The sequence below is a fragment of the Ptychodera flava genome, chromosome 11, assembly GCF_041260155.1.
Source record: "Ptychodera flava strain L36383 chromosome 11, AS_Pfla_20210202, whole genome shotgun sequence".
NCBI classification, from domain to species: Eukaryota; Metazoa; Hemichordata; class Enteropneusta; family Ptychoderidae; genus Ptychodera; species Ptychodera flava.
The window spans coordinates 26581607-26598988 of NC_091938.1; the positions used below are offsets into that span (position 1 = coordinate 26581607).

Here is a 17382-nt window from a genome sequence, read left to right on the forward strand (position 1 = left end):
CAATTCCTTGCGAACACACTCATTATCGTTAATGATGTTGAGAAGGGTTAAATAAACTTGAAGGTCTCAGGTACGAACGGCTCCGCCCTTCTCCGTTGTTGCTGAGGTTATGTTGAACCATAATATAGGGAAGGTGTTGTATATTTGAAATGTCGTTTCTTGTAAAACATCCTTTCCGACTATGTTTAATTCAAGGCATAGTGTTGTTTGCCAAAATGACCAACTAAACTTTGTGACACGTTGGCCAGAAAAAATTGACAGCTTGCGTGAAAGGTTTGCCTACCACAGAAGGAGGGTGTACGGAATGTGCCCATCTGCACGTTAGCTTCCAAAGCTGTGCGATAGAATTGCTCCAAGCTCTTACAGAGGGCGCCCTCTCTGTCTTCCGGAGTGTAACACATATCATAAATGCAGCCTTCGAGGTATGATTCGATTTCTGTGTCTGTCATCTTGCCGCTCTCAATAACGGGTGCAAACGGACCAAGGCCATCTTTCATCATGCCGCATTTGTTGCTGGGCGTGAAGAGTTGCCTGTCCAGACAGGGTGGTGTAGGCAGGACATCCGGACAACTGGAAAGGAAGGGGTGTTCTTTAGGAATTGCACAGAAATTACACGGAAGAAAGGTGGTTCTTTTTTTGGTTGGGAGGGTGAGTGGGGGTGATCTCTATTCTACGCACACACATTTTTTGAGGGTCATTAAATTTCATGCATGCCTTTTGGGAAGCTTTGGTCACCATTTTTTGCGCAACCATACTATTAGTGCAAGATGCGAGGTATAATGATATTCAAATATGCAGATTACATTAATGAGCATTGTTTCGGTATTTAAATTCTATGCCAATTACCCTTAATCAATGTGAAATATTCATGTACCTCGGATCTTGCATTGTATGCAACCATAATAAGGCAAGATGTGGCCAATAAGCCACATGGTCCAAGATAACCAGACCCCTTTAAAAGTGTTTGCAAGAAATGGTCCTTACTTATTTTCATGCGCAAAAAACGTGTGGTAGTCGATATCAATAACATCTTAATTGACATATACTTGCTCATTTGACCTTTGAACTTTCAAAGAATACTTTTAATGTTTACAAATAATCACTTTTGTGCAAGGTTTCAACAAATTTGATAAAATAATATGTCATACTTCACAATTAATAAATCTAGCAACAACAATCGGCTATTCAAAATCAAAGGAGACAATAACTGTAATGTTTACCTTCGTTTATAATATGGCTTGTTATTGTGCAGACAGCACTGTTATTGTTTGTCAAGAAACTTATTACAGCCTAGAAGTCAATATTTAACAGCATATAAATGCACAGATACACCGAGTTTTGTAGGGAAAAATTTTGGTGAAATTCCAATATTGTATTTGTTGTTCACATCACATTTTAAAACACACTATTCTACTCAAGTATATTTATACCAATTCGGAAACGTCTATAAATGCACAAATATTGCTAGTTTTATATCGGAAAAATTGTTCATAATTTTCTCATAGACTTGTGTAGTTGATCAACACTTTCAGTGAAACACTTTTTACGTCCCACTTCAAGTTTAGTAATTTCTTTTACACAAATCATGAAACATATATAAATGCGCAGATACAGTTTGTTTTGTAGGGGAAAATTGTTAATAGTTTGCCCAATAGATTCTCATGTATCATGATTTGATACTTTTGGAAGGTGCATTATATCGGCAACATCTTGCATTCTCATGGTTGCGCTAAAAAACTGCGAGGCTCCCCAAAGTCATGCATAAAATTTCATGGCACTTCAAAACTGCCCGGGCGGAAAATGGGGACCTATCCCTAAAACACTGCCCTCTGTAATTTATGTCCCTCATGGGATGATGGAATTTTACGTCATTGAGACTTCAATTCCAGAAGATGAGGCGATGACTTTGCATTTATGCAGATAATAACCAAATGTGTATATGATAAGAGAAATATTGTATCTTGAATATACATCCCTGGTGCGTTTGAAAACAAGCTTTTCAGGCACTGGGGGCGAAAGCTCTGTAAAATTGTCTTCTACGAAATAAACACAAGGTAGTACCAGCAAAGTCTGAATGCCTCGTGTAGTCAATACTTTGAAAATTCCCAGTATATCTGAGCAAGCCAACATAGTAATGTCCAAGGCGCAGGAGACGCTAGTCCTTGATCCAATACAAATTGAATTGTAATAGGTGGTGAAGAAACCCTATACAACAGTGCTTATGGCCCTGTCACATCTTGACGATTTAGCCAGGGTATATGCCAATGTATGCAAAATTAGGCGAATACTCTGGGCGTACGTCGAATACGTTATGTGTAAGCACGCTGGTATACGTCGTAGTACGGCGAGGTCGTCGAAAACTTTTGTGCATGCACGAAACTTTTCGACGTATGCAAGCGTATCGCTCATACGTTCGCACACGCGGGCCATAAGTTGTATATAGGTTACGCGCTCGTTGACACACGTTCACACACATTAAAACCTGTAAGTTACTCATAAGTTGAAATACGTCGAGATAATTGTCTAGCGTACCCAAAACGTATTTTTAACCTATGAGTACGTTATGAATACGCTGTGTATACGCCCAAAGACATAGTTAGTGTAGCAAGCCAGCGTTTTCAGAGAATTTTTGATAGGTCGGCACACGCTGGCTAAATCGTCAAGGTGTGACAGGGCTCTTAGAGGGATTGTGCATGCATGAAGATGCACAGTCAACACAATGGTACAAAAGCTTCCAAGAATGCAGACGTATACCAATGAACGAACGAACGAAAATACAAACGAGGACACTCACCTTTCGCCTGTTTTCCAGCTGTTTCCCCAAGCAGCCACGACCTCTGGACTTGACGCCGCCCGTACAGTACCATTTTTGAAAGTTAGAGGTTCCTTCCTATTGCCGTCGCAGTTACACAAGCCATCAATATTGCCCATATATTGTGGTGGTGCTCGTAATTCCGTCCGGCTTGAGAAGTCCCAAGTAATCGAGAATCCATAATCTGTGCTGAGTTTTATGCCTTTCCTACCGAAGAATTCGATGTTAATTCCGCTATCATAATGCATAGGGTAGTTGACCTTGATTCCATCAACCTAAATCAATGTCATGGAGAGGTCATATTACTGTTATTGCAATAGATATGCCACCGAAATCTGGATAAATTTTGTCTAAATGCATTCTTGCAGTACAGTCCCGCGACCTATCGTATGTACAGTCAGTGATATACATTTCCTTGCATCACATAGAAGGGAATCGAAGTGGATATACTTGGAGCTTGCCGGTGGTGTAGTTTAAAAGCTACTCTGATTTCAGTGAACGAGAAAATCAACGGAAGAGGGACAGAAGAAAAAAGGGGGATGGTCGTTCAAGGTTTTCTTGAGGGGGGGGGGGACGGTGGAAAATATTAGAGTACCGTAAGAGAGCCCCCACTCTTTATTCAATGCAAATTATACAGACACATAACTCTTAACGAGACAGGTTATTTTTATCATTGAACAAAGTTTGTACTTGTGAGCAGTAATGCTGACTGTCAAAGTTTCGCCACAAGGAACGACTACAACAATTGACTATTGTTCGCGTTAGGGTACTAAAGGGTATACAATGGTCCGAAGTCATTAAGTGTGTAAATATGTAAGGCAAAGGACGTAATCTGACAGATATAGCTAAATTTTAGCTCACATATACCAAAGAGAGCCTATCTGATAAGTGAGTGGCATCAGTCTGTCTGTCTGTCTGCGTGTGCGTGCGCGCGCCCGAGTGTGTGTGCGTGCGTAAGTGTGTGTTTGTTGTGTCCAAATCAAAAAGTCAGAAACCACAGAAACTACCATCTTACGATTTGATGTACAGGGGCACCCATGGGTAGAGATGTGAATTTGTTCGAATGAGCATGTTTGTGTAAAACAAATATGTAAATGTGGTTAAAAAGGGGCAAAATGTTGCAAATTTAAAAAATTCTGTAACAAAGAGCAGATTATGTTTAACTTTGCATGCGGATTCCTTAACGTGTTTGATCAATTTGTGGTGAAATTTTCATAGTTGTATTTTTAGGCAATTATCCCAGTTTTTGGCCAAAAAATCTTCTCTGAAACTGCTCATCCAATTATTTTGAAACTTTGTTTGCATAATCCCAGTGATAAGCTCTGTTAGTTTTGTTCGAATTGTGGTGAATTTAATATATATTTGTATTTTTGGGGCAATTTTTAAATTGTTGGTCAAAAAACCTTGTGGTCGAGACACTCCTTAACACCGTGACAGCCTGTATGTGGAATATAAAATGTGATTGAACCCTCTACAGCTCTAATTTAGCTCATTGTTGAATGAACTTGTCAAAATTGACATTGACACCGGATATCGAGTTCTTAATGTGTCTATAAGTTTATGATGCAATAAAGAGGTTGAAAATGTTATCAAAAGTTACAATTATGGACGATGTAGATCCTCCCTTCGATCAATTCCCTGATAGAGCGACTTAGGGCCGGGATTCATTTATTGAAGTAGCACTTCAAAATGACTGATTCCACCTTCTGTCTATATTCGTGTGATTTGCAAGATGCTTGGCAGAAACCAAGAAGTGAGATTTTGTGACTAAAGTTTGCTGCCACTTTTTGAAAGGGTTTTATGTCAGAATGGCAAGCGAGGTCTGTAAACTAGATAAGCTTGAAACTTATCTCACTGTCATATGTCATAAGAGTCAGAAAAAGTATTATCTTCTATTAAAGTCATTATCCATATACGTTTTAGGTGTTCATCACATAATTTACCAGTAGAACCTAACAGAGAAATGTAAACAGACGTTGAACATTACCGACTCGGAGGTTGAGGATGAATTCGACGTCTTATTGATTTGTTCAAACAAATCAGGACAAAGGTTTATAGATCATTACTGTTATAATCCTTCATTATGAATTCAGTTAATTGAAATTCTTTTCCCATAAAAGTTTAGAAACACTACAATTTTCAGTTGCTTTTAAGTTTCATGCGCAAAACACACGAAGTAATGTAAATGAATTGATGTTTTGCTTCTCTTGTTGATTACTTCTATCAGTAATGCTATCGTAGTATTGGTCGCTGGCATTAGAAAACCTAAGTAGACGAACAATTACATATTCCAAGCTCTGTGTCCTTCTTGAATAAAGAGTTAGGATTGAACCTCACCTCAATGTGGGTCCTGAAAAATGTAAACGTGATGTGCACCGGCTGGGTCAGTCTAACGGTGATTATCTCTTGCAAGGTCACTGGTCTTGTTCTGCTTGAGAAAGAGTTCTTAGCCGACACATCGAACCATGGTGGAGTGTGCATTCTGTCTCTAAACGTGGTGTACGTGCAGTCTCCCTGGAAGTCAACCCTTGCTCCCGATTTATAATTGTAGTGCGGATCACCCCAGGCAATACAGGAACAACGGTCTGTGCGAATACAAACCCAAGTTGCGCACCAGTAAACAATACATGAACGCTTTAGTCCGCCAGCGAAAATTGAAGACGACAATATTGAATTATAAAAAATATAGACAATAAGAATGTCAATCACTATAGTTATAAAACAAGACGGTGATCAGTGCCTTTGACCGTCATGTTCATAGTTCCATCAATTCACTGACTCGTAATCGTAGAATGTGCGATTTCTGAAATTTACATACTGCTCTGAGGTGCTCTGACGTTCGATTTGTCTTTTATAATACACATGTCCGATCGAATTTGGTAACACCTGTTTCTTCACACTACAGTGATGAGTTTCTGTTTGCTTTAGTCTCACCTACTTTCATTGAGACTTCAAAGGCAATTGTTTTGGGTCATGGTAACTTGTTTGAACACTCCTGTCAAGAAAAAACACTGTCAAGAGCTGTAGTATCTATCAGGCAAAAGGTTGGTATATATAATTATATAACAGTAACTAACCGTCTGGCGTCTCAGTTTGCGTTGAACGGGGTCCTCGTCTTCCAGATCCGCCTTTCAAATGAGAAAATAAGACAGAACAGAGTAAAACTTACAATCAACGTTTAAAAGGGCCCTAGATTTTACGCACCCCCAACAACCCTTGAAAACAGGGTAGTCCCAACCCAGCCAAAATGGTGAGTGTGTACTTTTAAAGTTATATTATAAACATTCTGTTTAGTTGACATGATTTTTATTCGGTATATGAAAGACAGAAATCCCCAGACTTCTGTCAGTCAATATAACATGCAAATAAATAAAGCAGACATGTTATTGCCAATTCATGAAATTTTGGTTAAATATTCATTTTAGCCTATACATATATATTCAAGCTATTTCAACAATTTTAACGCTTGGTAGTACAACATTATTTTAAGCCTTATAATTTTGAGAGCGTTGATATTACAGAACAAGAAAAAATTTGAAAGAAGGTGTATGAAAACAAATTATAGCTTGGTTCCCGGAAAGAAAAATAGTGTCAATGACACTTTGCTCATAAATGTATTTGATTACATGTGATAGAACACACTAGCTCTTGTAGGCCTACAGCTTGTAACAGCTCATGCGCATTAGCGGCGCAGACAGTAAAAAATGGCGGTTACTTTCGAGAACAACCTATAATAGGCTAGGAATTGCAAGTGCGATTCTGCGCACATTTTCGTACTTTTACAATGAGTCGCCACAATGGCCGAGAACATTAAAGGAGAAGCTGAGATGAATATCACGTACGTCAAATATAAATTTAATATAATTCAGTCGAAATTTTTATTGAGATATCTACTGACAGTTTACCATAGCAGATAGATATTTCATACTCACATCTGTAAGCCACCTCCAGGTACTTGTAGGTGCCTACACACGGGTCGCCGAAAACGCGATTCGAAGCCGACACTTCACAGATACTTTGTCCCTGACAGAGATGCTTGACTCGATTCAGAGAATCGTCGGCCATACATCGTTGGTTTGTTGTGGGACCTTTCTTACAGATATCACCATCCGTCCTACCGTACTCCCGAAATTATGTGTATCCCACCTTCTTTACATTCCAACACAAGGTCGCTGTGCTCGCAAGCGGTTTCTTTTCTTATTCCACCTGTTTATGGGATTTTTAGGAGTCAGTGATTCATGCATGGTTAAATTCTGTAATACATCTTGAATTTGAAATGCTCAGTCACGTGATTAGTTACAGAATAATCTAAAATGTAAGAAAATATCTCAGATAGTAAGCATGCGGTTAAATGCTCTCCCTACGACAGAGGGAAGTTACTCTTTAAGTGTTCCTAAAAGTTAAAGAGTAAAATTTTCATCATTTTCTTATTGTGCAATTATCTACGATGCATAGGCCACTTCGAATTACAATACTTGCGATATCGATATGATGTAAGCCTTGAAGCACAAACAGAAGAATGTCCGTTATGAAGGGTAGTGTTTGCAGGATTTGGATCTAAAGATGATATTGTTTTGGAATTGAACCTCGTCAACTTACTTCGTTCACAGATATAGCCGTTTTCTGCCCGGCATTGCTCTTTTTCCAGTAGGTAGCCACTATCCTCCGTCATGGCTGCGCAGGTGTAGTCTCGTCGAGTGATAGAAGGAGCATCATTGCCTTTCCACACGTCCAGGTCATCATTCCACCGTCCCCCGCCAAGCCACCTGAAGCTTTTGTCTTTCTTCAAGGAGATGGCACCAGTCCAGAAGTCGTCACCGCGATCTCTTGCTTGCTGTCTAAGGAACCTTAACTCTTCGCTGGACGTTGCACCGGCCAGGTAGTATCCGGCCCCCTCGCAAGAACTATAGGCCTCCTGCATGCTTTTAGGGCGTTCGTGGAATTTGTAGCAGTATCCATTGTATGAAGTTTCGTCATCGTCACATCCAAGAGCCACTGTTTCTGGGTCTTTGACTTCCTTATCAGCTTCATCTACGATGCCGTTTGGCTTTCCGATATCTGGAAGGGTGACATAACACAGAATCAACCTTCAGAGTTAGCGTTGTAAGTTGACATCTGTAAACTTACGGTGATGTCGCGTCTGTCGTCAGTTGGCAACATTATTGGGGAAGCAAACCTGTACTAGTGTGTGTATGTAGATATGTACTTGTCCGTCCGCCTGTCTGTCTCTCTGTCTGCTTGTCTATCTGTATATATTAGAAGATGTATGGATGTAATAAAAACAATAAATTATATAGAGACACAGTGCTTTACCCAGAAGCTATATAAAGACAATGTTTAACAATGAGTTCATCTTCGCACAAAAGACCCGACATTGGTGTTATTGGCAAAGCAAATAAACAAGCATCACTTATGGAAATAACGTTCGTCAGAAAGCCATAACCAGTCTCACAAAAACCAAGTGAAGTGCCAAACTCATCACTAAATTTCGAAGTGATACTATGGGTTCCAACAATAATCTGGAGATTAAGAAGCAGGAATTATACTGGTCAATGTTCTGATTCGATCGATTGACTTTACTGTTCACGTTTACACGGTCCATTTCCATGCTTTTCAAGTAAGGTGTAGCACTTTTGTCAAGAATAGTGTTACTGTAACAGTACACCTGTACACTGTATATGCATTGCTTGAAATAGGAATCGATATGTATGTATGTGTACGCAGCCATGCATTTGTTTGTGAGTCCCTGCATGTAAACCTATATATTTGTCAGGGGATGTTATCCACTTAATTTTCTGAACTACACAGTATGGCAACCCATATCCAAATTCAGTTTACAGAACAGTACCTCTCACGCATATGAACGGCAGTTTTTCTTCACAGTCTCTGACTTGCAATTTATGATGGGCGTTCTTAGTCAAAGAGCCACATCGACCTCTATGTTGACGTGGTTCCCCAGAAGACCACGTTATTTGGTGAACTTTTTGTCCCGTAGTCCATTTCCACTCGCCGTCCTTTCTGTAAGCGCCAACCCAGAAATTCGTGTTGCGGTAATGTTGCTCCAGTGTTTGTTTGATGAAATTGTACTCCTCGACTGTTGTAATGGTGACTGGTTCGTACGTATGCTTGCGACACAAATCGTAGGCGTCAACAGCACTTTTTTTCCGATCAACAAATCTGTAACACTTTCCATCGAACTCTCTGTCTTCGTCACCGCATGGTCCAACTATGGTATGGTAGAAAAACGCAACTTTAAGTAAAATTATCGTAATCATTGATTTAAGGTAGAACGCGCCTCGGGGACATCTAGTCGGACTCGCAAATTTCTACAATTCTTTTCTGATCTACTGCTTGTTGGGGTTCATTTTAAAGCTCTTGGTGTAAGAAAACTTTTCACTGGATTAGTTTTTCGAAATTCGAAACTTTTATTTTTTTCCATAGAGTAAACACAGGGATGGCGGCCATTTTGAATTTTAAGTATCGGAAAATCTCGAGTTATTTATTTCCCTTGTACCAAAATTTGCACGGTGAACCCCGATTTTTATTTGTGATTTTGAAAGAGAATGGTTGAACGATTCCTTAAGGAAGGTTTGAGCAAAGTTTAAGTCTTTCACTTTCGAGACGCATACTAACTTAAACAAGAAGCGAAGGAAACTCAATGAGCTCGACCTCAATACCCTTTAAGGTAGCATGCGCCTCGAAAGTAAAGACTTGAAATTTTGCACAATTAAAACTTTCCGCAATGAAACTTTCAACCAATTTCCATCTAAAATCAAGAATAAAAATCAGAGGTCACCGTTCACAGTTAGGTACAATAGAAGCAAATTACCTAACATTCACCGACATTTTGAAATTCAAACTTTCCGTCACCCCTGTTTTAACTCCATGGCGAAAAATAAAATTTTCGATTTTCAGAAAACAAAGACGATGGAAATTGTTCTTACTCCAAGAGCTTTAAAATAAGCTTCCTCACGCGGTAGACCAGAAAAGTATGGTAAAATTTGAGAGTCGGGGTATCTTTTCAAGAGGGGCCTTCTACCTTGAACGAGAGTTTGATGTCGCGAAAATCCACCTACCCACTAGAGTTGAAAACCCCTCTCGCCCACAACACGAATCTGAAGTGCCGAAACGGACCGTTAGAATTCTACACTTGTGACAAGTTTTTGACCGTGAATGATTGTATCACGAGGTGCAGTAGTTATCATGCCACCATTCTTAAAGTGAAGAACCGGTCTATTTGAGTAATGGCAGTTCTAATGACAGTCAGTGTTGACGCTCCATGACGAAAACTGAGGTTTCAAGTTCAATTATTAGCCTTGCGATACCCGCCAAGGACTTATTATGTCCTTCACAATGAAAGAATCAAGTAAAATGTGCCATAGATAATATAGAGCAGTGAATAAATAAAAGAAACAGAAATGGAAAGAATGCCCCCCTTTGCAGTTTCTATTTTACTTATATAACTTTATTTTGGCGAAAGAAGTATTTACCATTTCAGTACCTAAGTCAATGACACCTACTAATTCTTTCGATTCTAGACAATTTTTTAATGATTTTTCTCATACGTTTGGTCCAGAATTGTAGCAAATGAAAAGTTATGTCCATTTGGTCGAAAATCATCAAAACAATAATTACAGAGAAATTCATCAAAATTGGTAAAATGTAACACTCAAATTTTGGTAGGAAAAATTACTGCGCTGAAAGAGTTCATATTCGCTTCAGCTGTTGAGGGGAGCATTCTTTTCGTTTCTGTGCCAAACTTTTCGTTTCTGTGCCAAACGTGGTACCATTGGTTTACTTGCCATTGGAACTTGTCCACAACAAAGACCATTTAATTAGTTTGATTTAAAAGATTTAATTTGAAAGTACGCATGGTAAACGAAATACAGTGAAACAAGCCCTTTAAACGCAATAAAGTATACTTATTACCAAAGGGAATAATTATATGAGCAGTTTCCTTGCAGAAGCGCCCTCAGTCTTCGCCACTATTTCTAATTTCACGAAAGCACATGTATATACACTAATTCTCAGAATTTATCATAGGTTCCTATGTCAACCTTTACACCAGTATTTATTTTTAAAACCATGTTTCGACAACAATCCCAGATGGTAATCGCGCTCTTCTAGCAATATAACGCTGTTGTTGCTCGGTTGTAATTTCAACCAGTCTACAAAAGGACTGGATATCGGGGAATAGAACACATTTAATAAAATGTTTCATAAGTTCATGTTGAAGGTTTCTTCAGAGCGTAATCGATGGATACCTCAGACAAAGCCGCGCATGCGCCGTGCCATACTGGATTTCTATCCCAGTATCAACCCAATCATCAAAAGATCACAATGAACACTGCATACATATAGGATCTGTAAGATCAGTGTACCCTGATATATCTTCAAATCAGAACGAGAGGAAAATAGTATTGTAGTTGATACACGGAACAAAACTAGACTCATAGAAAAAGGAAATATTAGCTACATAATAGAGAGATGGAATGTATGTATACGGAGATGATAAGGTGAAAGTATCAGTTCCCCAGTTCCAAAACTACATAACTAACTAACTAACTAGCTAACTAGCTAACTAACTAACTAACTAACTAACTAACTAACTAACTAACTAACTAACTAGTAACTAACTAACTTACTAGAGAAATAAAATAAACCAATTAAGTCAAGAAATGAATGAATAAATAAATAAATAAATAAATAAATAAATAAATAAATAAGTAAATAAATAAATAAACAAACACATACATACATAAATAAGTCAGTCAATCAAACAATCAATCAATCAGTCGATCGATGAAAATTAATTTACATAAATTCTTTATAATTACAGTAAACATACTTACGGATTACGTTCTCATTTTCGACTGGAGTTGTAAAATGATAGAAACAAGAAATAACAACACAATTAGGAAAATGTGATACGCGCATTTGAAAAAGGAACTTAAACTTTTGCTGTTACTTTCCCCAGAGAAATATGAATCTTTGAAGGATAATAATAACACCCCAGAGGTCACCACAGAAAGTTGATCAGTGTACACTTCAGATTTACCGATCCCAAACGATCGACATCCTCAAGTGACTGTTAAAGCCGCAATAGTTGCGAATTTTATACATTATTTTCATGATTTTATTTTCAAACCAAAGTTGGTTCGTGTAAATGTGCTAACTGAAGGACGTGTATAGAAGTATCACTGCTCACTGATTTGGACCATGCCTACATGTTTTAACAGGTTAATTGAATAAATGGGTGCCGCACTCATAAAATGGCGCCCCCACGGAAAAGTACAAAAAAGCAGTATTTTCCTGCACATATACATCGTGATCATAAAAGAAACAAGCATGATGCCATCTTCTTTAATGAATCACACATATTTTCTTGTTGTAATCTTTATTTTCTCTGTCACATGATTAGTTTTGAAAATGGCGGGATTGCTGAAACGTTTGAATTTACATGCCACTTTCGACACTTATGACAGTGTTATACAGTTTTTCAGTCTTTAATGGGACTTATTCAAAGAAAACTCTTGGAAAGGTGAGGATATTTTGAGATCGGTTTATTACATATTCGCAGCTATTGTGGCTTTAAGACTTTGGCAACGATTACATTTTCGATTTCAATGAAAAACAAGACGGCGTGAAAATTTATTCCCTAGAATTTCAAAGGGTTTCCAACAAAATTTGTTGACCAGCAAAACATGTAAGATTTCGAAATATTTCAAATATTTGTCCTCGAGGCATAGATTGCTTCACTCTAAGGCAATATAAATGTCAAGCCCTACAATTTCACGGTAACGGATCGTTATATGCGTCGATACCTGAGATCCCGTAAACTAGCCTTTTGACATTCAACACGACTTCAGTTTAGTTTGATTGCAAAATGCGCTTCGGGGACAGATATTAGGACTTTCGAATGTTTGCAATGCATTTTGCGCTCCTTCTTGAGGGGGCTCTATTTGAAGGCCAATAAGTAAGTAAAGTTTTCACGGACTCATTTTTGTGGAAATAGAAAGTTTGATTTCATCCGATAGAGTGAACACAATTTACTTCAAGTACAAAGCTATAATATCTGTTACTTAAGTGGACAAGGATAGTGACCATTTATTCAAGTACAAGTAAATACTAGGTCATTTGTTTATCTAGTACAACAGGTTGCCCAGTGACCCTTGATTTTACTCTTTATTTTGAAAGGTAATGGTTTAAAATATCATTTATGGAAAGTTTAGGCAAAATTAAATCTTTCAGTTTCGAGACGAGAACTACCTTAAAGAACAAACCGTTTAGCATCAATCACTGATAACCTAGGGAGTCGTTGTGATAAGAGGGGCAGATGACATATGATAGTTAGAGGCCTATCGGGGCGAAGCCTTGCAGCTCGCAACCCAAGGTTAGCGTTACTCTTCACTCGTGCTAATAGGCCTTCAGCGCACCTAAGCTTAAACAGGGATATGTGCATATAATAAGCGTATATACATGGTCTCTATTCAGCTTTTTTTTCCTTTGTATTTCCCACCACTCTTTGCAAATTTCGAAGGGCTGCAGTCGCAATCTACCTCCCATTTTGTTTGTCAAAAAATGTCATGTAAAAGACGATTTGTGACAGCTGCAGTTAGTCAGCCGATAGAAAAGTCGCATCTTTTGCACATGGGATTTCTTCTAAATAATTTAAAATCAATAGATTTTATATAGCAATATTTTGCTCATAATGTCGCCGGTATGCCTTTTGTGGTCACGAATAGCAGTGCGATGAACATATGCTACGTCCTTTGTGCGTATTGGATTGTCAGTGTCGCCGCTATACCAACTCGATTTATTACTAGGATTATTCTACCAATAGATAGTTCTTTCATGAAATTTGGCCTGCGGCCGAGCGGTCAAAAGTTCTTTAAGTTTGCTCTGCCGTTTTGAAAACCCGTTGTGTAATGATTAAAATAAATAAAAAAACAGAGCATGCTGGTCAAATCATTTGATGAATTTTCAATAATATCAAGGAGAATTATGAATACTAATGTGGAGGAATGATGAAACGAACAAACTGTACAGGAGACGGTATTTTAGATGTATAATTTGATGCGATACGAACCAGATGCGCTTTGGCTGTTAGATGCGCTTTGGCTGTTAGATGCGCTTTGGCTGTTGCTCTCATCATCATCATCATCATCATTATCGTCATTCTTGTTACCCTTTCCTCTATTTCCTTGATTTCTGGTGGACTGAGACAGAACAAAAAAAAACTCAACATGGTAATCGTTAAGGCAAACTTCAAATCTTATCGCTTTACAGCATTTCGAGATGTTACACATATTGTAAAGTGCAAAGCCCATGATTGCTTCCTGTAAGTGCACAGTCATTCCGATTACAACATTCATAGTGTCACTATAATGTATAATACGCACCACTAATTTGGCAACAGTTATTATACATATCATCTGGAGCGTTAAGTTAAAGGTATACAGTCACCTGTAATCTAAATATGCCCATATATGGTCAAAGGGGCGTACCTTGGTATTCAAACTGCCTATGCGAGGGCGGTGTTTTAAAAAGCGGCCACCCGCTTAAAATCCGTGATTGGTTAATTTTTTTCTTTCCATGGTAACTATGGCAAAATTAGAATAGGTGACAGTATACCTTTAATACATAAAATGGGCAGTTTAGCAACTGCAACCCTCTTTTCACACGTATAACATTTATTGGTTGTACAATAAACATTACAATATAAAAGTATCCCATTTCTTTGCAGTATCTCTTACATATCCAGCTGACATAAGGCACTCGAACAAGTGTTTTAATGTATTACAAGGTGAGGTGATTAGAAAAGCTACCTCTAAGATTATGTGGCAAATTTAATTCTAACTTAAATTTACATCGATAAGTCTTCGTTTTCAATGATAGTAAACGTTCGAAAAGTTGATATTTTCAGAAGTGAGGTTTGTTGTTCATTCTACTTTGTTCTACGTAGGGAGGGGGGCAACAACATGATGTCATTACTTGACATGACATCCTTCAGTAATATTAAACAAGTTCCGATCACTCGATTGGGACGACTTATAGCATATCTCTTCCTCCAAGTATCAGTATGGACATGCTACACTCTCCCTATATCTCATTCGTAACAGGCTCTTAAGTCACGAGGACTCGGTTCCCGTATATGTCCGCGCCTGCGTGCGTGCGTGCGTGCGCCCGGAGTCATTTCACAGCCCTGACATGACTGATTTCTTTCAGGCCTGACACATGGACAACGAGCTATAACATACCTATACATATGAATGTCAATTGTTTAAAAAATATGGTCGCCTTTCGGTCATTTTTACAGGAACTTTTCATGTCAGGAACTATTAAGGTAGAACTCGCCTCGGGGACCGATATAGTCCGACTCTCAAATTTCTACAATTCTTTTCTGATCTATCTCTTGCGGGGGCTCATTTTACAGCTCTTGGAGAAAGATAAAAACTTTCACTGGCTTGATTTTTCGAAAATCCAAAATTTAATTCCCCCCATAGAGTTAACACAGGAATGGAGGCCATTTTGAATTTCAAATATCGCAAAACGTTGGGTAATTTGTTTCACTAGTTCCAAACTTTGCACGGCGACCCCCGATTTTTATTGTTGATTTGGTAAAGAAAATGGTTTTAAGTTTCATTCAGGAAAGTTTGAGCAAATTTAAAGTTTAAGTCTTTCACTTTTGAGGCGCATACTACCATAAACAGCCCAACTATATCTGTTCAAATGGATAAAAGTATATGGTATGTTTTCGCCATTTTATCCAAAGTGGATAACGGATGGTTATTTTGTACCAAATAACTATTTTATTGACATTTAATCTCACGTGCATACAAAGCAACTTTTTAAAACAATTCTTTCTTGACTCGACAGGCTTCGTTCAAATATGGCTCAAAAAACCGAACCCTGTGACACATATGCAAGTCTGTTTCGCGATACGATCCCAAACGGCCGAATAGCGATCATTTTGTCAAGAATATTAAACAGACATACCTATCTGATTTAAATTTGATCGAACTTCGCAGCACAATAAAATACATAAAACACTAGCCAAATAGCTTCGCGATACTATCCAATGTAGCCTCGTATCTGTCATTTTATCCAGAATTGTACAAAGGCAAAACCCACTACATGCCACGTTTAATTTTGTTCTAACTCCAGAAAGTTATATACAGTTTTTCGCAATACTATATATTATGCCTACCCGACAACCATTTTGTTACAATTTACCTTTATGACCAGCCAAGGCTTCATTCAAACTCTGCTCTGCTCGTTTTATCTTCTAAGTGTGAACGAAGTCCTTTGGACTCCTCACAGACATACCATGGCCTACACAAACGTTGACTTTGATCTTGATTGACGTTCAACAGTCAATGCCACTATCCCTTTATGTAATTTCCCCGTTTTTTGCCAATATCAAACTGCATGCTTTGCATTTTAGCCAATATCTGCCGTCATTACATTTCGCGATATTTCAACATAAATTTTGACAATAACAACCGCAGAAGGCGGATAGTTGCAAACTACCAAAAGCCATTATCACATGTGTGATTTTACTGATTTTTAATTTGATTGAGAAGAGGTAACTTTCATATGTTGTCAGACGGCTTCTACACGTATGATTGAGTGAATGTGTTTTGTGCACTCAGTACACTTACACAATAATTGTAGGATTGTGCGGAGGATACGCGATGTAATATTGTTGGAGATATAGACTCTATAAATCTTCGTATCTTTGGATGGAGATGACGAATTCAAGAACTTATTGCTGGGCTTGCGGTGGCCAGCAAACAGAACACTAGCCTAGAAAGTTGAGCTGCTATGCGCCAATGATTGGCCGGCTATGACGTACATGTCACATGTCTGGTGACGTAGAAGAAGCTGGAAGACGGCATGGGGCCGCATGGCCGCACACGGCTTGAGTGCAGTTGATTTTCAAGCTTTTCGTTCAGACGTTGTGAACGTCTGAACCGGCTCAATATCAAACCTTTTAGTGTGGGCGAGACTCAAGAACATTTAGTGAGCATTCATATGTGGTAAGAGAGACATTTCTGACAGAACGATCCATCGAGCCCCGACCACGTGTGGGCGAGTGACGTAGCTACGAGTGAAAGGACAGGCCACAGGTCCAGTAGGCATAATTTGTGATGATTTTTTTCCTATTATTATCATAAAAAATAATTATGAATATTAATAAATTATTAATATGAATGTTACAGAATATAAAACTTTTTTACACACAATGTTGTCTACTTTGTGTAAATGCTGTCTGGAAACTCCATTGTTGTGATAATTATGATTATTAATAAATTATTATTATGATTAATAAAGTCATATTTTACACATCGTAATGTGCTTATATGAACAACCGTCTGGAAACCCTTATATAGTTTCACAATCCATGCCAAAATATACAAGTGACAACATTGCCAAGGTTCAGTCTACGGCGAGAGTTACCATTGCCCAGGTTCAGTCTACAGCGAGAGTTACTACACAGTGTATACCATGCCAAAATATACAAGTGACACCATTGCCAAGGTTCAGTCTACGGCGAGAGTTACCAT

General features: G+C 38.4%; 2 protein-coding genes across 2 annotated transcripts in view; both read right to left on the reverse strand.

The window, feature by feature from the left end:
* LOC139143960 (von Willebrand factor-like) overlaps positions 1–6880 on the reverse strand; it is a 20200-nt gene extending 13320 nt beyond the window's left edge. Inside the window, exons 1-5 of the mRNA XM_070714585.1 lie at positions 6745–6880; positions 5890–5940; positions 5150–5397; positions 2795–3087; positions 284–570 (exon numbers count right to left, since the gene is read on the reverse strand). Coding sequence (XP_070570686.1) covers positions 284–570; positions 2795–3087; positions 5150–5397; positions 5890–5940; positions 6745–6877 — 1012 coding nt within the window. The 5' untranslated portion in view covers positions 6878–6880. The remainder of the gene's footprint in view (positions 1–283; positions 571–2794; positions 3088–5149; positions 5398–5889; positions 5941–6744) is intronic.
* LOC139143962 (secretory phospholipase A2 receptor-like) overlaps positions 6879–17382 on the reverse strand; it is a 24577-nt gene continuing 14073 nt past the window's right edge. The window contains exons 3-7 of the mRNA XM_070714586.1: positions 13902–14031; positions 11665–11685; positions 8661–9038; positions 7412–7870; positions 6879–7018 (exon numbers count right to left, since the gene is read on the reverse strand). Of these exons, the coding sequence (XP_070570687.1) occupies positions 6927–7018; positions 7412–7870; positions 8661–9038; positions 11665–11685; positions 13902–14031 (1080 nt within the window). The 3' untranslated portion in view covers positions 6879–6926. The remainder of the gene's footprint in view (positions 7019–7411; positions 7871–8660; positions 9039–11664; positions 11686–13901; positions 14032–17382) is intronic.